The 22,903-nt window shown below is 43.9% G+C and overlaps 1 protein-coding gene across 2 annotated transcripts; it reads left to right on the top strand.

The window, feature by feature from the left end:
* Nucleotides 1–915: 915 nt before the first annotated feature.
* On the top strand, nt 916–22,435 carry LOC148045757 (putative ubiquitin carboxyl-terminal hydrolase MINDY-4). 2 transcript variants are annotated; one of them, XM_087711816.1, is made up of 6 exons: nt 916–1,078; nt 3,077–3,196; nt 5,898–6,112; nt 13,074–13,163; nt 14,241–14,493; nt 21,955–22,435. In XM_087711816.1, the coding sequence occupies exons 1-6, from the start codon at nt 1,016–1,018 to the stop codon at nt 22,417–22,419; spliced, it is 1,206 nt and encodes a 401-aa protein (XP_087567942.1). In that variant the 5' UTR covers nt 916–1,015; the 3' UTR covers nt 22,420–22,435. The 2 variants fall into 2 exon arrangements, with proteins under 2 accessions (XP_087567942.1, XP_087567944.1); XM_087711818.1 differs by lacking the exon at nt 13,074–13,163.
* Nucleotides 22,436–22,903: the final 468 nt, after the last annotated feature.

The raw sequence follows: 22,903 nt of genomic DNA, 5'->3' as shown, positions 1-22,903 counted from the left end.
CTTCTTTCCTTCCTTTTCTTCCTCCTCCTCCTGCAGGCTATTCTTCCTCTTTCTCTCCTTCCTTCCTCCTCTCCCCCTCCTCTCTCTATTCTTCCTCTTTCTCTCCTTCCTTCCTCCTCTCCCCCTCCTCTCTCTATTATTCCTCTGTCTCTCCTTCCTTCCTCCTCTCCCCCTCCTCTCTCTATTATTCCTGTCTCTCCTTCCTTCCTCTCCCCCTCCTCTCTCTATTATTCCTCTTTCTCTCCTCCTATTCCTTCCTCCTCTTTACTCTTCCTTTATTCTTCCTCTTTCTCTGCCCTTCCTTCTTTCCTTCCTTTTCTTCTCCTCCTGCAGGCTATTCTTCCTTTCTCTGCCCTTCCTTCTTCCCTTCCTTCCTTCCTTCTCTCCCACCTTCTCTATTCTTCCTCTTTCTCTCCTCCTATTCCTTCCTTCCTCCTCTTTCCTCTCTATTATTTCTCTTTCCCTGCCTTTCCTTCTTTCCTTCCTTCCTCCTCTATTCCTCCTCTCTTATCTTCCTTCCCTCCTCCCTCCCTTCTTTCTCAAAATAACTTTTTTTAAAAAAAAGAAAATATTTACTACAAAAAAAACAAACATCAAATCGCTTACAAGCCGATATAAAAAGACACTTGCAAGCACTGTTTCTTGCAGCCAGTCCGCCAACTTCCTTCCCACTTCCCCCATCCTTGTCCAAGAAGCGTGGACTTCAACTCCCAGAATTCCCCGGTCCTCCCCGTTCTAAGCCCCCCCGCCCCCCCCCCCGGATAGGTCTGCACTCTGCATCCTCATCTGGGATCACCCTGGAGGCGGAGAAAGAATTCCCGGCGCGTGACGTCATCGCCATGACAACCCGCCAACTGTAATGCAACCGCCTTGCCCGCCAGCTGCAATTTGAACAAAGCCCCCGCGACGGGTTGGAGGGCGGAGACACCAAGCAGAAAATATATATATATATATTTAAATTTTGCATTTTGTTTTATTTGCTAATCAGACCTCGTTGCATGCTGCAGGACCACCCATGGAAACGTCTTTCGTGGAAGAGGTGGCTGCATCTTTAGTGCGAGAGTTCCTGAGCAAAAAGGTGAGTGGGGGTTGGGAGAGGAAAAGGATGGGAGGGGGGAGGAAAAAGCCTCGGGGCGCCCCTCCCTCTGGTGCCCAACCTGGAGAAGAGCCCCGGATCCCCTCCGGAGACTACATTTCCCACAATACATTTGGGGGGGATAGCAATAGCAATAGCAGTAGACTTATATACCGCTTCATAGGGCTTTCAGCCCTCTCTAAGCGGTTTACAGAGAGTCAGCATATTGCCCCCAACAATCTGGGTCCTCATTTTACCCACCTCGGAAGGATGGAAGGCTGAGTCAACCCTGAGCCGGTGAGATTTGAACCGCTGAACTGCTGATCTAGCAGTAGCCTGCAGTGCTGCATTTAACCACTGCGCCACCTTGGCAAGGCGGAGAAAATTTTTCCTCCTTTCCATAGGCAAACTGTTAATTAGGTTTGCAATTAACTTTTAGTTAAAGAAGTTTTTTTTTTCAGAGCAAAAACAATACAAATTTAAAGAAAAAGGTAAGGATAGATAAGTAAAAGGGATAAGTAGAGACAGAAAGAAAGAAAGAAAAAGAAAGAAAGAGAGAGGGAGTAAATCAGGGAAGGAAAGAAGAAAGAAAAGAAGAAAGAAAAAAGGAAGCGTAGATAAGTAAAAGAAAAGGGATAAGTAGAGATAGAAAGAACGAGAAAGAAAGAAAGAGGGAGGGAGGAAGTCAGGGAAGAAAGAAAGAAAAAAGAAAGGAAAAGAAAAGAAAGAAAAAAGAATTTAGAGAAGTAAAAGAAAAGGGATAAGTAGAGACAGAAAGAACAAGAAAGAGAAGCAAGGCAGGGAGGGATGAAATCAGGGAAGGAAAGAAAGAAGAAAGAAAAAAGAAAGAATAGAAGAAAAAAGAAAAGAAAAAAGAACTTAGAGAAGTAAAAGAAAAGGGATAAGTAGAGACAGAAAGGAAGAAAAAAGAGAGAGAGAGGGAGATGGAGGGAGGAAATCATGGAAGGAAATAAATAAAAAGGAAAGTAAGAAAGAAAGAAGAAAAATGAAAGAAAGAAAAAGAGGGAACAAGGAGGGCTTTGAATCTTTTTCAAGGTTATATACAGATATAACCTTTATTGTCATTTTTTACCGTGAGCATAAAGTCATACATTAAATATGAAATTCGGTTGCCTTTACAGCAGTGATAATTGTATTAATATCTCGTGACCCGTCAAAAGCGCGTTCCACAAAAGCACGGACGACGAAATCGCGTATGTGACGTCATCACAACGCGACGAAAAAGATCGAAAAATTGGGTTAGGTTTAGAGCGTTAGCGTTACGTTTATCGTTAGGTTAAGGGTTAGCGTTAGGTTTTTCGTTACGTTAAGGGTTAGGTTTAGGGTTAGGTTTAGGGTTAGGTTAAGGGTTAGGTTTAGGGTTAGGTTTGTGGGGTTAGGGTAAGGTTTTGGCTTTATTTTTACATTTTTCGATCTTTTTCGTCGCGCTGTGATGACGTCACATACGCGCTTTCGTCGACCGCGATTTTGTCGTCCGCGGTTTTGTGGTGGAACCTAATATCTTACCCTTTCTCTCTAAAGGGTACATTGTCCCCCCTTCTTTCCTTATTCTATTCTTTCTAAGCATCCTATCCATTAATCACGTTCATTTCTGCCCCTGTTTTCAGCAAAAGTCCATAAAGAGGTCCCAGTATTTCTCAGTCTCAGCAACTATGACTTGTACAGGGACTCCAATTCCCGGAAATTATCAGCAATGACCCTGCAGGAGAATTCTGGGAATTGGACTGTGCATTTTCAACCATGCCGGGTGAGCAATTCTGGGAGTTGAAGTCAACTATGTTAAAGCATGCTGGCTGGGGAATTCTGGGCATTGAAGTCCACACATCTTAAACCTCTTTAAGAGTTATGAAGCTTGAGAAACACAGTGCCGACAGCTTCTCTGAATATTATTATTACACCGACTTCTAAGTTAACCAGCGGTGTGAAGACTGAGGTTATTTTTTTAATACTGATTCATAGCATTATCTCTTTCCTACCCAGGGCTTAAAGAAGACAAGTATCATGATGGACGAAGAATTTCCCCGTACCGCGCTCAGCATCAACAACAGGAACGAACTCCGGAGTGTTTTGCACCTCCAGTCTTTATACAAACAAAACAAGGTAAAAACTGGACAGGCATTCCTGCATTTTCGCACAAGGTTTCCAGGAAGTTATAAGTCTTGATGGGACAAACCCGTTCGAGCTAGAGTCATAGAATTATATAATTGGAAGGGGCCTGTAAAGGTCATCTAGGCTAATCCCTCTGCAGGGGGCACAAGCAACTACTTAACATAATTGGTGGGTTTTCGGTTTCTTCTTTAAGATGAGCGTATTAACGATCTCAGGGACAATTAATCAATGGGTGCTTTAAAAGTTGTAGCTGTTCCATCACTGGAGGCTCTTAAGAAAATACTGCCTGAAATGGTGTAAGGTTGGTGAACCTTTTCATGTGCTGGAAACCAGAAGAGCAGCCATCTGGCACGCAGGCAAGCACCGGGAAAACAACCTTCCGGTTTCCAGAGCACGCATGCACACCGGAAACTGGAAAAGTCAATGAAGCCCCCACCAGCCCGCCACCGAGAACAAGCCACCACAGCACCCCTCCTCCTGCCGCTTCTGCCAAGGGGGCGGGGCCGCTTCTCGGCTGGAGCGCCACTTACTCTGGTGCCAGACAGATATTTCTCCGACGGACTTAGTTCCTACGCAGCCCCACTACTGGTATTCTGGAGCACCCAAGAAGGGCAGGCACTCCAGACCACAGATGCACGTTGGTGTCACAGGCTAGAGGGTCAGGGCCGGGCAAGAAGCCCGCTCGGGCAGGGAGGGAGGGAAGCTGGACATGCGAGCCATGGATTCTGGCCATGCTTTTATGGGTCCCGGTGCGCCAGCCAGCTGTGATAGGAAGATGTTCTGGTTTGTGGTGCGCGTATGCGCACCGCCCAGCTGATCTTTGTGCATGCATGCATGTCAGAATCCAGAAGACCAGGGGGCCGGTGAGCACACATATACTGGAAGGTCATCTTCCCGTCGTGTGCATGCGCACTGGGCGGCTGATCTTCCAGTTTCCGTTATTTCCGCCCGTGTGAAGACCAGCTGGCTGGCAAACTGTAACCCGGAAGAGCAACGGGCGATAGCTCGGGTGCCCGGAGAGATGGCTCTGCGTGCCAATTCCGGCATACGTGCCACAGGTTCACCACCACTGGTATAAGGTCTCCTGCCTGAGGTGGGGGCTTGACTAGTAGAACTTCAAGATCTGACTCTGTTATTCAGTACAGATAGTCCTCAACTTACAAAAGTTCACATAGTGACCATTCAAAGTTACAACAGCACTGGGGGAAAAATGACCTACGGCCATTTTTCAGAGTTACAACCTTTGTAACATCCCCATAATCACGTGACCAAAATTCAGACTCTTGTCCACTGGTTCATATCTATGACGGTTGTAGTGTCCCAGGGAGTCATGTGATCCCCTTTTGTGACCTTTTCACAAGCAAAAGACAATTGGGAAGCCAGATTCACTTAAGAACCATGTCACTAATTTGTCAACTGCAGTGATTCACTTGACAACTGTAACAAGAAAGGTCATAAGATGGGGGCAAAATTCACTTAACAAGTGTCTCGTTTAGCAACAGAAATTTTGGGCTTAATTGTGGTCATAAGTCAAGGACTACCTGTACATAATGAGGAAGGAAGGAAGGAAGGAAGGAAGGAAGGAAGGAAGGAAGGAAGGAAGGAAGGAAGGAAGGAAGAAAGAAAGAAAAAGATAAAGAGGGAGAAAGAAAGAGAAAAAGAAAGGAAAAAGGAAAGAGAGAAAAGAAAAGAATGCATAAATGCTCATAAATGCACTGCTCTAATAGTACATATATTTGTGGCCAGCATGACTCAACGCCAAAGGCGCATGGAACGCTGTTCCCTTCCCACCACAGGTGGTTCCTATTTTTCTACTTGCATTTTTACGTGCTTTCGAACTGCTAGGTTGGCACAAGCTGGGACACGTCACGGGAGCTCCCTCCATTATGCAGTGCTAGGGATTCGAACTGTCGTCCTTTCTGATAGACAAGCTCAGCGTCTTAGCCACTGCGTCCCTACATGACCACATGACCATGGAGATTTCTTTGGATAGTGCTGGCTCTTCGGCTTTGAAAGGGAGATGAGCACCGCCCCCTAGAGTTGGAAACGACTATCATATACTGTATGTGCGAGGGGAACCTTTAATTTAAATATTGTTTTAAAATATCACAAAGCAGGAGACTTGAGCCTAGAACATGTAGGCTAGAAATCAACTTCGTCACTTATAAAGCCCTTCATGGTATTGGACCTGGGTACTTGAGAGACCGCCTGCTGCCAATTGTCTCTAATAGACCAATCAGATCCCACAGATTAGGCCTCCTCCGAATTCCACCCGCCGGCCAATGCCAACTGGCGACTACCCGGAGGAGAGCCTTCTCTGTGGCTGCTCCGACCCTCTGGAACGAGCTCCCCATGGAGATTCGAACCCTCACCACCCTCCAGGCCTTCCGCAAAGTCCTTAAAACCTGGTTGTTCTGACAGGCCTGGGGCTAAAGAGCTTTTGCCCCCCCCCCCTCGAATGGTATGGTTGTCGTGTGCTTTTAAATTGTGTATTGTTATGTTCATCTTTTTTATCCCTTGTCTGTACCCCCTTCCCTGACTTGGATTGTGAGCCGCCCTGAGTCCCCTTCGGGGAAAAGGGCGGCATATAAATGCAATAAATTCCAATTCCAACTCTCTCTGTCTTTTGCAAACCGTAAAATCGAGTCAGCCTAATTCTAACGGCCCCTTTATCTTACTTTTTCTACTGCAGGCCAAAGAGACGCCTCTAAAAACCATTCTGGAAATCATGGTGAGCTACTTCCTGGAGCTCCAGGGTAACCAAACCTTCCTGGGAAATTCCTCGTTTCTGGAAAGTAAAGCCTGCCCCACAAGAAGTACGGAGAGTTTACCTCCCAAGAATTTCCTCTCTGGGGAAGCCACTCGAAGGCAGACGGCAGCTGAAAGATCTAAAAAAGGAACTCCCAGGTATATATGACTTTTCAGAATTTGAGCCTGAATCTTAACCAGTCATTAACTGCATAGAGAAAGTCATACAGTGCATACGGTGGTAATTAAACAAACACGGCTGCCATAAAATGAATCCACAGTCTGCAATGGCTGATTTTGTTTTGTTTTGGGGCTGGAAAACGGAAGTACAGGTGGTCCTCGACTTACAAACACAATCAAACCCCAAATTTGTTTTTTTGCTAAGTGAGATGGTTTTTAAGTGAGTTTTTGGCCCCATTTCTTTTGTTCTTATTATTAGAAAATTAGAAATCTGTTATTTTAAAAAAACATCTCTTGATTTGGGAATTGGAAATTGATTGACTGACTGACCTCATAGCTACTAAGAAGAGGATGATGTCAAAGCACAGAAGGTAGCTAGGAGATCTGGACTTATTTCAATATGTTTCTGGTTGGCTTTGGGTCTTATAGGTCTTTTTTTAGGGGAGGGGGACAAAAGCAAGAGTGCAGAAACAGATTGTCATCATCTTTGCTTTCCCCGTCTTAGTCTTGAATTTTAAACTTCTAAATCCAGATTCCAATTCTGTATTGCCAAGTTGTCTCTAAACTAAATATTGACCAACCCAACCCTACTAGAGCCAAGGTGGCACAGTGGTTAAATGCAGCACTGCAGGCTGCTTCAGCTGACTGCAGTTCTGCAGTTCGTCTGTTCAAATCTCACCGGCTCAGGGTTGACTCAGCCTTCCATCCTTCCGAGGTGGGTAAAATGAGGACCCGGATTGTTGTTGGGGGCAATATGCTGACTCTGTAAACCGCTTAGAGGGCTGAAAGCCCTATGAAGCGGTATATAAGTCTAACTGCTATTGCTATTGCTAAATGAGGACCCAGACTGTGGGGGCGATATGCTGACTCTGTAAACCGCTTAGAGAGGGCTGAAAGCCCTATGAAGCGGTATATAAGTCTAACTGCTATTGCTATTGCTATTCTTCCTTTCCCAGTTGTTAAGTGAAGCACTGCCATGGTTGAGTTAGTTCTCATGGTTGTTAAATGAATCTGGCTTCCCCCATTGGCTTTGCTTGCCAGAAGGTCGCCGAAGGGGACCGTGTGACCCTGGGAACACTGGAGCCGTCATAAGTTCATGCCAGTTGCCCAACATCTGCACTTAAAAAAATGTAAAGTAGAAAAATAGGGACCACCTTTGGTGGGAAGGCAACAGCGTTCCACGTGCGCCTTCAGGGTTTTTAGTCATGCCAGCCACATGACCACAGAGATGTCTTCGGACAGCGCTGGCTCTTCGGCTTTGAAACGGAGATGGGTAAGAGATAAACATATCTGTTGCTTCCTCTCCTGAAACGCCAAAAGAATACAGCGTTCAAACTTCAAAAGACCTGTGGTTTGTTGTGGTTATTCACCGACAGGGACAGGACTGTCCAGGATAGAGAAAATTAATCAAAACTAGGTGATACAGAAATGGTTCATTTCCTCTTTGCCAGCTATAAAAAATATCTTCCTGTATCCAGATGGTTCACCCGAGAACAGGCATACAAATAGTCCTTGGGTTACGACCACAATTGAGCCAGGGGTGGGTTCCTGCCAGTTCTAACCTCTTCTATAGAAGAGGTTCCACAAATCTACCATGCCATTTAGAACCGGTTCCAGCTCCCTCCCACTGCCCAAACGCACCATTCTTGTCCCGCCCGCCGCTCACAGATTGGCTGGCTCATCAATCGCCCCATCCGCCTCTGAGAGTCCTATCTAAACCTTAAGGTCTTAAAGCTGTCAAGTTTGAACACCCCTGAAGTTTTTTTCTAAAGGGTTAGGGGTGCAAGGGTCTTGTAACTTGACAGCTTTAAGACTTGCACACTTCAGTGCCAGAGTTCCTGAGCCAACATGACTGGAGGAGGAATTCTGGGAGTTGAAGTTCACAAGTCTTAAAACTGTCAAATTTGAACACCCCTGGGTTTTTCTTCTAAGGGGTTAGGGGTCCAAAGGTCTTGTAACTTAACAGCTTTAAGGCTTGTGTGCTTCAAATGCCAGAGTTCCTGAGCCAACATTTTGATTGCTAAGCAAGAGCGTTGTTAAGTGAGTTTCACCACATTTTACAAGTTGGCCACGCCCACCCAGTGACATGATTGCTGAGCCACTCCCACTCGGTCGCATGGCCGGCAAGCCACTCCCACAAAGAAGGCCACACCTACAGAAGAGGTTCTAAAAATTTTTGAAACCCACCACTGAATTGAGCCCAAAATTGAAGTTGCTAAGTGAGAAATTAGTTAAGCAAGTTTTGCCCCATTTTTACGGCTTTTCTTGCCACAGTTGTTAAGTGAATCATTGCAGTCGTTAAGTTAGTAACGGTTGTTAAGTGAATCTGGCTTCCCCCCCATGGACTTTGCTTGTCAGTAGGTCGCAAAAGGGGATCACGTGATCCGGGACACTGCAACCGTCATACCTACCTGTCAGTTGTCGAACGCCTGGATTTTGATCATATGACCATGGGGATGCTGTCATAGTCATAACTATGAAAAATAAGTAACTTTTTTTCAGCCCCATTGTAACTTTGGTCACTAAATGAACAGTTGTAAGTCGAGGACCACGTGTATTCAGACATGTATTAAAACCATTTTTTTTTTGCAGCCCCTGAAAAGCTAGAGGCATGTTTCCAGAAACTTCTGGAAACCTGCGTTTTAATAAAATGTCAGATGATGCGCTATGGAACTTTTTCTGTTATTTCTACAAGGTTAATGATACATGAAATGGCATTCCTGAAGCTTAAAATGTGTGATCGCCAATTAAAAGATTATAAGATGCTGTTATTATAGGAAAGGAATGGGAGGTGGGATAGAAGGCGATGCCTGTGGTATATTTTTCAAATACCGATTGCTCTAAACTACTTCATTCTTTGCGGATTAAGTCTGAACAACTTAGATGGTCATGTAAAATACTCAGAACTGAGATCCATCGCCTGATCCTTAATGTGAATGTCGTTTCTCAACTTCTGCAGGTTTAAAATATGTGGACTTCCACTCCAGGAATTCTCCAATCAGCAGCATGGCCTTCAGCTCCCAGAATTCCTCAGCCAGCATGATTGGCTGGAGAATTCTGGGAATTGAAGTCCACGCATCTTAAGTGTGATGAGGTTGAGAAACACCAGTATAAGTCCTGCAGTAGATCATGGAATCATAGGACTGGAAGGGACCTTATAGAGGTCTTCTAGTCCAACCCTTCCCCAGTACTGTAAAGGAATCCCCACATTATTCCAAGCAAACTCCTCTCTAGCCTTTTCAGACTACGGAGAGACCTGGATTCAAGATCCCCCTCAGCAGCAGAGGTTCTAAGATCTCTGTTTCTGCCTAGTCTACCTTACAGGGTTGTTTTGGGGATAATGCCATCTTATTTTTTTTTTGGTAAAGTTTTTATTTTATCTTAATACAAAGTACAAACAGTCCATTAACCAGTGTGTCGTCTGGGTACAAATATTTTGTGCAGCAACAATTAAATTTTGCAATCATGTTTATTATTTTATCTATTCCTACTATAACAATCCTCTTAATTTATTTAGCTCTTTTAGTTATACTAAATCTAATATTTTAACACAGTTAATTTAACTTCTAATTTTTATATTTATCCTCTAACCATCAATGAAATGCTTCCCATATAGTATAATAACCAGTTTCTTCTTTCTCTTTAATTGCCAATGTCAAATCTGTTCATTTCTGCACATTCTAATATTTTCCTAATCACATTCTCCTCTCCAGGAATCTCTTCGCTTTTCCAATTTTATGCAAATACAATCCTAGCTGCTGTTATAACATGGATAAACAAATATACATTTTCTTTACTATATGTTTCTGGTAAAATCCCCAAGAGGAATGTTTCCGATTTTAAGTCTATGTAACGCCACCTTCTGAACGCTATACCCCCTTGGGAACAGAAAAGAGAGTCCTAGATTCCAAGTTTGTCTGCCCCAGTTTATGAATGGTATTTTATGAATGGCCTTGCATGGTTTTAATTTTTAATTTATTTATTTTGTCAAGCATGTATAAGATAACAGATATAAGTATAAACACGATTATGAATACAGGAAATGGATACGAGTAAGTGGGGACAGTAGGACAGGGATGGTAGGCAAGTTGGTGCACTTATGCACACATTTATTATTATTATTATTATTATTAATTATTATATACCTTATTTATATTCAAAAATGCATCACATATAGCAATAGCAATAGTTAGACTTATATACCGCTTCATAGGGCTTTCAGCCCTCTCTAAGCGGTTTACAGAGTCAGCATATTGCCCCCAACAACAATCCGGGTCCTCATTTTACCCACCTCGGATGGATGGAAGGCTGAGTCAACCCTGAGCCTGGTGATATTTGACTGGTGCTAATGGTTGGTACGAGTTGCTGCCAATGTCCTAGGTATCAACCAAGGACCTTCTTAGCGTACAATGTTCTGAGTAGTGCAGTTTTTTGCAGCTGGTGTTATTGCAGGAAGCTGCAATTTGTTGATGTATTCTTGGACATGGTACCACGTGCCCCGATGACAATGGGTATCACTGTTATATGTTTCATTCATAATCACGCAGTTTGGATGGACAAGTTGCGGTATTTCATGATTTTTTCCCCCCAGTTCTTTTTCTTCAACTCTGGCATCTCCTGGTACAGCGATGTCAAGAAATTGGACGTTTCGGTTTTCGACAACTGTGATATCTGGCGTGTAGTATTCCAAATGACGATTATTATTATTATTGTCTTTTATTCATTAAGCATGAAACTCAGTCAAGTGAACATTTAAAGATGTGTCACAAATTTCATTGACTGGTGCCAATGGTTGATACGGGTTGCTGCCAGCGTCCTAGGTTATCAGCCAAGGATCTTCTTAAAATATAAGATGTTCCGAGTAGGGCAGTTTTTTGCAGTTCCGCTGGTGTTATTGCAGGAAGCTGCAATTTCTTGATGTATCTTGTAAAATTCTTGGACATGGTGCCAAGTGCCCCAATGACAATGGGTGTTGTTGTTGTTGTTGTTATTATTATTTCTTTTATTCATTAAGCATGAAACTCAGTCAAGTGAACATTTAAAGATGTGTCACAAATTTCATTGACTGGTGCCAATGGTTGATACGGGTTGCTGCCAGTGTCCTAGGTATCAACCAAGGATCTTCTTAAAATATAAGATGTTCTGAGTAGGGCAGTTTTTTGCAGTTCCGCTGGTGTTATTGCAGGAAACTGCAATTTGTGGATATATAAGAGCCAAGGTGGCGCAGTGGTTAAATGCAGCACTGCAGGCTACTGCTAGATCAGAAGGTCAGCGGTTCAAATCTCACCGGCTCAGGGTTGACTCAGCCTTCCATCCTTCCGAGGTGGGTAAAATGAGGACCCAGATTGTTGGGGGCAATATGCTGACTCTCTGTAAAACCGCTTAGAGAGGCCTGAAAGGCCTATGAAGCGGTATATAAGTCCACTGCTATTGCTATTGCTATCTTGTAAAAGTCATGGACATGGTGCCAAATGCCCCGATGACAATGGGTATCACTGTTAAATGGTGATTATGATTATTCACACATTTATTATTATGTAGCATTTAAGGGCTGGGGGCTTTTGTCTGGAGTGCAAATGCATGCTTTATTTCTTTTTTTTTTTTTTGCCTCTGCAAGCAAAGGGCCTTTCCCTTTGGAGAGAAGGAAGTCTTTTAAAGCGACCTCGCGGTTGCAAATTAAAAGAACAAACAACATCAAAGATGCAAAGGAAAGCCCTTTCGAGTTTCAGCCACCCAGGGAGGCTTGTAAAAAAGGCGGAATAGCTTCATAAACAGAGACAGCCCCACCCCTTTCTGACGCAGCCTCGCTCGCCCCTCCTCCCCACCCTCCTCTTGCCGCGACCAGAGCGCGGCACGGAATGGAGCGTCCATCTTCAGGCGCTTCGTATTTATAGTCCTCGGCCGAGCATGCGCATTCCCCTCCGAATTCTGGGTGCCTCCCCAGAAGAACGTGAGGGTAAATACAGTAGATTTCCTCTCCTGCCCCACCCTCCTCAGCGCAGCCAATGGGAAGCGCCGAAGGTGGGACGCTCTGGTTTGTTTATGGTGAGAGCTTTGGGAAGTGAAGAGATTTTTTTTTCTCTGAGCAAACGCGAATGATGATTCCTTGGGCTCTTTACTGCCGCCTTGAGGCGTTTGTGTAGCATTGCAGCCCTGTTCTAACCCTTTTCACCTTGATGTTTAAAATTTTTGCAAGTGGAGAAGCTACAGGTGGAAGTTTTGTTCCAACTATTATAGAGGAGGTTCTCCCTGTTGAACTTCTGCTTGACAGGCAGAATCTAGGCAACTACATCTTTTTGAGAAATAGTTTAATAATAGAGTTGGACATCAATTAACATCTTTCGTAGGTACTTGTCAACAGGCCACAATGGAGCACAACCTTTCTGTTGCTGAGTGAGACAGTTGTTAAAAGAGATTTGCTCCACTTTTTTTGCACAGTTGTTAAGCGAATCAACTGTTAAAAGTAGCATTAGCACTTGGGGTTATATACTGCTTTGCACTGCTTTATAGCCCTCTCTAAGAGGTTTATAGAGTCAGGCTCTTGCCCCCAACAATCAGAGTCCCCATTTTACCGACCTCAGAAGGATGGAAGGCTGAGTCAACCTTGAGCTGGACAGGACCGAACTGCTGGCAATGGGCAGAATTAGCCTACAATACTGCATTTTAACCACTGGGAGGACAGGAAGGAAGGATAGAAGGCTTTATAGCCCTCTCTGAGAGGTTTATAGAATCAGCCTCTTGCCCCCAACAATCTGGGTCCTCATTTTACCCAACTCGGAAGGATGGGAGGCTGAGTCAACCTTGAGCTGGCCAGGATCGAACCCTTGGCAGTCGGCAGAGCTAACTTACAGTACTGCGTTCTAACCACTGCGCCACCGCGGCTCAAAAGTAACAAATTTCTTAATTGAAACTGGCTTCCCACATTGACTTTGCTTGTCAGATCACATGACCCAGGACACAGAAACCGTCATACGTGCATGCCAGTTGCCAAGTATCATGATGATGTCATCGCAGGGATGCTGGAACGCTTGTAAGTGTGAAAAATGGTCATAGGTCACTTTTTTCAGTACCATTGTCACTTCGAACGGTCACTAAGTGAACACTTGTAAGAATTACCTGTACACCAGCAGCTACGGCAACTTCACAGCTTGTGGGGTTCAACTCGCAAAATTCCTCAGCCAGCATGGATGCCTATTAGATGCTTTACTGTAATTTTAGACGTCATATTTAAGGCAATTTAGTGTTTACATTATAACTCAATACAGTTTATATCCTGAATACCACATGTTAGGTGTTAGTTAGGTTATTTTAAGAGTGTATTTTAATTATAATTTTCATTATAAAGATCAGTGGTGAGTTGCAGGCGGCATGCCCCAGTACGGGCATACCAGTGCCTGCCCGGAGCACCAGATACCGTTCCGATATGGTGTTCCGGAGGGCCCGCACGAGCTCCTTACCTGTATTTGAGCTCTTTGGGGCTTCCGCGCACACGCATGGCACCTGTGCAACACTCCCCCAAGCAGCTGGAGCATCACGGAGGCTAGCAGAGACATTGCGAGAAGTAAGTACACATGAGTGTGCTGGCCGCCTTCATGGGGTGCACACCGAGCCCGGTACGGTTACAACGAGAGCTGGAACCCACCACTGATAGAGACATGAAGGCTCAGTGGCTAAGACGCTGAGCTTGTCAATCCGAAAGATCGGCAGTTTGGTGGTTCAAATCCCTAGCGCCGCATAATGGAGTGAGCTCCCATTACTTCTTCCAGCTTCTGCCAACCTAGCAGTTTGAAAGCATGTAAAAAATTCAAGTAGAAAAATAGGGAAGGGAACAGCGTTCCGTGTGCCTTTGGCGTTTAGTCCTGCCAGCCACATGTCCACCGAGACGTCTTCGGACAGCGCTGGCTCTTCGGCTTTGAAACGGAGATGAGCACCGCCCCCTAGTGTCAGGAATGACTAGCACATGTTACCTTTACAATTTTGAATTAATTTCTTTATCTAAAGCAAACCTTTCTTGAAACTTCATTGCCTTGAGCTTTTCTGGAGATGCGTGGCTTATTAGTTTTTTCTCCACTGATCCTTCCAACTTTGTCGTCGTTGGGTTTTTTAGCTACGAGATCAACGAGGGAGTAAGCTGCCAATCCAGAAGGCATTGTCACAAGCCAAGTGAGAAGGGCAAGGCCAGGACCATGTTGGATGCTCAGGTCGAAGGAGAGAAGAAACTATGCGACCTCCTGGATGGGGTACAGATTCCGGGAGAATTGTCTACGGAGTCCAGGATGACTTCGAGGGAGAAATCGCGAGGCCAGCCTAATCTTCCATCTCACGGAAGGATGGCCGCTTCCGCCGACGCACCTCAAGAGGTTTTTGACTTTTCGCCTAAACTGCTTTCGCTTCCTTCCTTCCTCCTCTTCTCCCCCTTCCCTCCTCTTAAATCTATTTTTTTTAAAAACTTTATTTTACAGGTAGTCCTCGGCGTACAACAGTTCGTTGTAAGTGCAGTTGTAAGTGTGAAAAATAGTCATTTTCACTGCCGTTGTAAATCTTCTCCCCTCTTAAATCCATTTGTTTAAAAACTTTATTAAGTCCTCGACTTAACAATAGCTCAGAGGTGCTGTTCAGAGTCGTAACAGAAGTGAAAAAAAGGGACACGATGACTATTTTTTCCCCACATAACAACCATTGCGGCATCCCAAATTTCACCTGATCAAAATTCTGACATTTGGGAAACTGATTCGTGTTCACAATAGAGGCTTTTAAGAAGAGACTGGACAGCCACCTGTCAGAAATAGTATCAGTCTTCTGTGAGGACAGGGGTTGGGCTAGATGATCCCCAGGGTCCCTTCCAACTGTATTACTGTTATTGTTACTGTATTAGATAGATTTAGTTCGCCGTATATAGATAGATAGATAGATAGATAGATAGATAGATAGATAGATAGATAGATAGATAGATAGATAGATAGATAGATAGATAGATAGAGGATATAGATATAGATGATATAGATATAGATATAGATATAGATACAGATACGGATGGATGGATGGATGGATGGATGGATGGATGGATGGATGGATGGATGGATGGATAGATATAGATATAGATATAGATATATAGATGATATAGATATAGATACAGATACAGATACTGATATACAGATACAGATACAGATATACAGATATACAGATACACATACATACATACATACGTATATATATATATATATATAATTTATCAGCACAAATGCAACACACACACACGCACGCGCGCACACACACACACACACACATATGTGTGTGTGTGTGTGTGTGTGTGTGTGTGTGTTTTATTCGTGCTGATAAATAAATAAAGGGAGACTAGTATAGATCTATTTCAAGCTATTTAGCTCTCATCAGCTAGCCATACCCTTACTGGGATTCGAAGCTAAATAGCTTGAAATAGATCTATACTAGTCTCCCTTTATTTATTTATCAGCACGAATACAACACAAATATAACAAAGGCAATAGTAAAAATATTGGGTTTCTCTCGTGATGGACTCTTGTGACGAGCCGATTGACAGATGATGGAAGCAGTTAGCTTCCTCCCATAATTGGGGCTTACCAGGGGTTGTGACACTAAATATATATAAATATATATAATTTTTTGAATAAACACAAACACCTTAAAATCATCTTCCATTACAAATTGTAGAAAGTGTGTCAATTGGTTACAAAGAACTTTCGTGCATCCCTTCCACAATCATCACCTATGATTCATATCAAGTTATATATTTTACATCAAATATATTTATATATATTGCTATCATCATACCTCATCCTTCATATGACTATAGTTGTTTTAACGTCCCTTTATTACAAACATTCCAAAATTTAAAACAAAATAACATAATGGCATTCCCTTATCTATTTTCAATATCATCCAGTCACATTGTATCTTTATAACACATTCAAAATAAAAAATTAATTATGTTTAATAACAAAATTTTTAGACCTCTTTTTTTAATCATTGCTTACAATTTATACCCAGTTTCCCTTTTATCAACTCAATACAAATTATTACATTATTATCATTATCAATCACTTATTTAACAATAGTTTGACTAAGTTTAACTTACTTTTCCCCCTTTTTTCACCATTTAAAATTTATACCAAATTTCCTCTTATCAAACCAATACATATGTATACATTGTTATCATTATCAATTATTTATCTAACTTTATCCATTATCACTACATTTTTAATATATTGCTCTAATTTTAACTAAATTTAACTAGTGTTTTATTATTAATTTTCATATCTCAATCTATGTCTTATATACACGTAATAGTGTAGTCCTTTTTCTTTTGCCATTTGTGGAATTACTCTGGTTATTTCCTTAATCAAATTTGTTTGGACTTCTCTTCGCAACTTGTTGCTTGTTACATATCTTGTAAAATCTCGAAATCCTCCATCAGCTTCTTTAATCAGCTTATCTTTAGTTATCAGTAGTGTTTTTGTCAAAGTTTCTCTCCTTAAGTCCATCAATTCTTCTCTTTTTTTCTTCTTCTATACCTTGAAATCTGGAGTAAAGCACCTTTCCATCTATCTTCCCTTTCCTTGTTCCATTCTTTCCTTCTCCAACCACACTCAGTTCACTGTCAATATCCACGATTATCTTGCCTCTGTTCATTTTTCCCTTGGGTTTTTAGGACTCTAGCCTCCACTTTTTCCATTTGCTGGATATCTTCCATTTTTCCATCAGCTTTTATCACATTACAATTTATATTTTCAATATTTTCCCATCTCTTCTCAATTCTCTCTGTTGTTTCTAATAATTTTTGAATTCCAAACATAATCTGTTACAGTAATGTGCGGTGAGTTTCATGGCCGGTGAGGCAGAGAGAATGAGAAAGAAAAAACGCGGCTCTTCTTTCCCTCCCTCCCTCACCCCAACCCACCCCCTTCCCAAAGACTTCAACTTTGCCCCTCGCACCACACAAAAACTTTCCTGCTCCAGATCTGGCCAAAACACCCCTCGCCCCTCCCCACTTGGTTGGGCCTTATCCATTTCGCAGATCCTGGTTTTTCGGAGGAGGGGGGTGGAGGCGGCTGGCCGATATCCTGCACTCCACATACACACACCCCAAGCCGCTTTCCCTGGGGTGACATCCCTGCACAGCCACGTGCGGCACATCCTTGCAGAGATGCAATCCTTGCAGAGATGCAACGTAGCTGCATCCCAAACCGTCTGCGGGACCGAGAGTCGATCCCTTCCCTTTACGGGGCATTTAGCAGATGGGCCCCCCTCTTCCCAATCCCACTTCAAATGCACCCTTTTGCAACTCAGCATCGCCTCTTTCCCCTTGTGCAAGCTCTCTCTCCTCTCCTCCCTCACCAATGCATCTCCGGACTTGCGTGGGAATTAACGCGTGGCATTTTTGCTAGCCCTGCACACTCCGGCTGGTTTACCCCACCCCCCTTCCGGGTTTGGAGAGGGTGGATGGAGATGGGGGTCTTCTGTGGCACACGCACACACGTGCAATTCCCTCCCCCGCGTGCTTTTTCCCACTCTGCCCCCCCTCATGCCTCCAGGGCGCTTCTTCACCTGTTTTCTCCGAGGACATCGCGGCAGCTTGGCAAGGCGGAGGGTGGATTTTGGGGGGAGCGGAGGGATGGATGCAACGTGCTCTACATGGGGCAGCCCTTGAAGAGCATTCGGAGACTTCAGCTTGTCCAGAATGCAGCCGCGCGAGCAATTGTGGGTGCACCTCGGTTCACCCACGTAACACCTATCCTCCACGAGCTGCACTGGCTGCCTGTTGGTCTCCGGATACGCTTCAAGGTGCTAGTCATCACTTATAAAGCCCTTCATGGTATTGGACCTGGGTACTTGAGAGACCGCCTGCTGCCAATCACCTCCACTAGACCGATTAGATTCCACAGATTAGGCCTCCTCCGAATTCCATCCGCCGGCCAGTGTCGACTGGCGACTACCCGGAGGAGAGCCTTCTCTGTGGCTGCTCTGACCCTTTGGAACAAACTCCCCGTGGAGATTCGAACCCTCACCACCCTCAGGCCTTCCGCAAAGCCGTTAAAATCTGGCTGTTCCGACAGGCCGGGGGCTAAAGAGCTGCTGCCCCCGTTTCAAATGGTATAACTGTTGTGTGTTTTTAAATTATGTATTGTTATGTTTCGTTTTTTTATTTTTTGTCTGTACCCCCCCTTCCCTGATTTGATTTGTTAGCCGCCCTGAGTCCCCTTCGGGGGAAAAGGGCGGCATATAAATATAATAAAATGAAATGAAATGAAATGGGGTGGGGAAAGAGACCTGAGAGATGGGAGGGAGGATTTCTGCGTCAGCAGCCCCCTTTCCAAAGGCTCCCTCCTCTCTCTCCCTCTCTCCCTCTCTCTCCCTGAGAGAACCACGCGGTCCTGGCTTGTGAAGATGCGGTTTGCCAATTATGGAGCGGGGAGGAAACAGAGCAAATTAAAGGAACAGGCGACTCTCCTCCTCGTCCCCACAACCCGTTAGATTGGGCTCAAACCGCTTCTTGTTTTTCCACTCCCCCCCACCCTTTTCCAGCTAGGTTGTCGGAGGGTCAGAGTCTCTCCCGACGCCACACACACACACACACACACACACACACACACACACACACACACACAAACACACACACACACGATTGGCAAACTCACAAGCCCTGGCTTTCCCCAAGCTGCAGCTGATCTGAAGCAGTTTTGCCTTCAAAATGCACATCACGATCCTTTATTAACAGGCGTTTCATCAAGTACAAATCCATTCAGACCACAGAAAGTCTGTTCTTTTCTCTGATTTGATCTAACAACTTTTCCTAGCTGATTATGTTGAATATGGAAATGAAACAAGATGGCTTGGAGCCTGTACAGAAACTTTGTATTAATGTGCCAACTTTGAGCTTGTAAGATTGCTATTGTTTCAAACCCCCCCCCCCTTAAAAACTACCTCTCTAACAAGCTGTATGCTTTCCTGTCCGAAGGTTGTTGCTTCACTCGGCCCGGAAGGCACTTTAAAAAATAACGCACACACACATACACACACACACACTTCCCCCCTGCCCCCTCCCTCTGACCCACATACCTTCCAGCTGCATCAAAAATGCAAGATTTGGTCTAGCCAGGGCCAGACAGGCTAGGATAGTTGCTGCTAGAGTCACCATGTGGATGACTCTGCTTAAATGTTTTTAAAAAGCCTCTAAACAAAGTGCCCTCTGCAGGAGGAGGCGATAGAATCACGTGCCTCCTTTGCATAAGGAATTTTTCGCTTCTTAACCCTTGCTTAACTCTTAAAAGGCGAAAAATTCCTTATGCAAAGGAGGCCCATAGTTCTCTCGCCTCCCCCTACAGTTAGCACGAAGCAGACTCAGAGTCACTGTGACTTGGAGTCTGGCAGCAACTACCTTGGCCTTTTTAATTATTTAAAAAAAAATCTTCCCTTTTCCTCATGAGACTGGTGAGGCCCCGCCTCCCCTGCCTCCAGTGACTGCACGTCTCTGATCTGTTGTAATGTTATGGTTTCTTTTTGATGTCATGCCATCCTTCCAATTAGTAAACACTGCCACTCTAGTTTAAAAACAAATCTTTGTTTTCACTTCTTTCCAGTTACCAACAAGCATCCAAAGAGCACCTGTGTAAACAACCCATGCTCTTCTCCTTATTTCTTCTATAAACAAGCTGAAGCCTTTGAAGTGCAAGGTCAAAATGATCAAAGGGAAAAAAGAAAAAGCAATGTTTCCAGGTCTCAACCTCCAACCTCCAAGTGGCAGTGTAACTTCTTTTCCCTCTAAGATTACTGCCCTTTTTATATTCCTTTTATATCTTCTTTATGTTTCAGGCTTAGAAGAAACAAAATTCTTAAATGAAACAAAATAAAAAGAAAAAATCTATCACAACCAGTATTGTAGAAATAAAGGAAAAGATTTAATCCATAGGTAAAAACAGAAATAGAAGAAAACAATCCGATACTTTCACTTTGAAAAGTAAAAAATGTTTACAAAACTTCCACCCATAGGAAAAAAAAAAAGATAACACACTGTCCAATAATGCTTAATTTTGCCGCTTATTTCCTTTTCTTTACCAGTTTAATTTAAGTTCAATCTTTTTTGGGCAGTCTTTTATAAAAATAAGATTTCCTCACCAGATGGACACACTTTCTCATTCCGCTTTCCTCCCGTTGCGGAGCTGTCCCGACTTCAGCAGCTTGAGGCTATGCTTATTGTCGCCAGCAAGAAGAGATTCTCTTGGATCAATCAGGGACTTTTCGGTGTCCCTGAGATCAGCAAGACATACTCTTCCCTGTCACCATTTCTTCGGGACGGTTTAGGTCCGAATGGACCATCCAGCGGCAAAAATGCTGACTGCAATCTCAGAGCTCCGAGATCGCACGTCGTACCTGCGCGACATCAGCTCCTTTTCCCCCCAGTTCACCGTATTTTTTTATATGTCCATTTTTTGTTTTTAATCCGCATTTGTTTGTTTTAGATTTTTTTATGGTTTTATCCAATTTAATACTTACATTTTTTATATTTAATTTTTTTTCTGTACGCCACTATCCTTAGGCTAGTCTTTGACTATAATAGATTGATTTGATCTGGAACAAGACACAAGGAGATGCTAAATTCTAGCCCTGCCAGAGGGACAAAGGTTAGCTGGGTAACTTTGGGCCAGTCACCAGGTGTCTATGAGTTCTAGTCCTGCCTTAAGTATGAAAGCCGGGTGGGTGATTTTTGGGCCAATCACCAGGAGTTGGCTTTTACTCCCTAATGCGAGATTAGAACTCACCATCTCCCAGTGATTGGCCCTAAATCACCTAGCCAGCTTTCATGCTTAATGCAGAACTAGAACTCACCAACTCCTGGTTTCTGGGCCAGCCCTACAATACAACAGATTGGCTCTCTTCAATCCATTGGGTAAAAGGGGCCATACATTTACATTAAACACTGCCCTCGTTAAATTTCTAACCAGTCCTTAAGTGAATCTAGCTTCCCCCTTTGACTTTGCTTATCAGAAGGTTACAAAAGATGATCATGTGACCCTGGGACACTGCCACCGTCATAAACATGAACCAGTTGTCAAGCATCAAAATGTAAATCACGTGACCTTGGGGATGCTTCAACCGTCATAAGTGCAAAAATGGTCCTAAGTCACTTTTTTTCAGTGCCATTGTAACTTCAACTTTAGCGAACAGTTCATTAAATGAACTGTTGTAATTTGAGGACTACCTGTATCCTAGTAACTCCGGTCTTTAAAGAAACTGTTGTAAGTGGAGGACTACCTTGTCAGAGTTTGCTGCAGCAATCACATCCAGAAAGCACACACACGTAACTGATTCAGCAGCATTCAGTCTCTCTATATATAATATGACACTTGAAGTAAATATACAATACTAAAAGCAGGTTTTTCCAATATGGTAGTAAATCCAAGCAGACACAGGCAGAGGAGAGAACAGTTTTCAGTTTCACTTCAGAGCAGCAGACCTGTTTAGAGCTCAGCACAGACTCAGAACTGCAGAGCTAAGCCATGCCCAGGCTCCTTGCTGTCTCCTTGTTGCTCACACAGCAAATACTGTTTCAGTTTCCAAACAGCCCTCATTGGCTGACGCAGTTGCCACGTCTATTCATTGGCTGATCTTGTTACCATGTCTCTTCCAAGTCACGACCTCTTTTGCGCTGACGTACCTTTTAAAAGCATATGTTTTAAAGAAGCACTACCCTTATTACACCTCCAACCAATTGCTGTCTGTCTTTTTGTACTCAAACATAATGTTTTGAGCTGGTACCTTCCATGAGACTTTGGTGTTTCCTACAGGATTCCTTAAAAAGAAGGCACCAGAGGCGGCTATCTGGAATTTGCAGCCCGGCCGAATCTGGCCAGGAAGCCACTTTTAAGAGTTCTACAGTCCTTCCGGCTCACTCCTTCGAGAAAACCACAACTCCCAGACAGTGGGACGAACTCCTGTCTGCCCTCGCGGAGTGTCCACTCAACCTTCGTCAGAACAGTTCTCCCAACTCCCCCTCCACTCAGTGTGCCAAGAAAGACGATTCAACAATCCGAAATGCAGCCAGTTCTGGAGATGACCCCTTGACCAAGACGGTCCTAGAAAGGCCGGCTGAAGGAAAGAAAAATGCATCCGGCGATGAAAAACGGCGCCCGGTGGAGGTTTTCCGGAAGGAAACGGCGGCGGGAAATCGGAGTGTTGTGAAGTCCTCGCAGAAAAATGATTCCTCGTTTACAGACATCAGGTCAGCTCCCAGTGAGATTTCTGTTAAGTGAAGCGTTTTTGTTTTTTTAAATGTAGGCATGCATGTAACACACCTGGCTGAGAACTCACACGGGGCTGTGCGCATGAAACACTTGTGTACGAAATTCTTGAAGTCGTAAAATTGCCATAGTTGGCTGCCACCAGTTTTTCTGCAAGCAAGCAGAGGTAGTCCTTGACTTACGACCACAATTGAGCCCCAAAGTTTGTGCTGCTAAGCAAGATGGCTGTTAAGTGAGTCCTGCTTGTACGAAGGCTGCAAAAGGGGATCGCGTGACCCCGGGACATTGCAACGGTCATAAGTACATGCCAGTTGCCAAGCATCTGAATTTTGATCACGTGACTGCAGGGACGCTGCTAAGTGTGAATAATGGTCATAAGTCATTCTTTCAGTGCTGTTGTAAGTTTGAATGGTCACTGAATGAATAGGTGAAAGTCGAGGTAGGGCTTCCAGCGAACCTATTATTTAAGGAGAGCAATGAGTACCAAAAACAATGA

The sequence above is a fragment of the Thamnophis sirtalis genome, unplaced genomic scaffold (assembly GCF_051295495.1).
Source record: "Thamnophis sirtalis isolate CommonGarterSnake01/CBP01778 unplaced genomic scaffold, rThaSir2_p1.2 scaffold_4, whole genome shotgun sequence".
Classification (NCBI taxonomy): domain Eukaryota; kingdom Metazoa; phylum Chordata; class Lepidosauria; order Squamata; family Natricidae; genus Thamnophis; species Thamnophis sirtalis.
Note: the sequence above shows the minus strand (reverse complement) of the source record. Positions and strands in the feature narration are given on the sequence as shown.

Excerpts from the sequence above, each read along its gene's own strand:
- LOC148045757 (XM_087711816.1), top strand. The coding sequence starts at position 1,016 with ATGGAAACGTCTTTCGTGGAAGAGGTGGCTGCATCTTTAGTGCGAGAG. Across the intron at positions 1,079-3,076 it reads GAGAGTTCCTGAGCAAAAAG|GGCTTAAAGAAGACAAGTAT; the intron begins GTGAGTGGGGGT and ends TTTCCTACCCAG. Across the intron at positions 3,197-5,897 it reads CTTTATACAAACAAAACAAG|GCCAAAGAGACGCCTCTAAA; the intron begins GTAAAAACTGGA and ends TTTCTACTGCAG.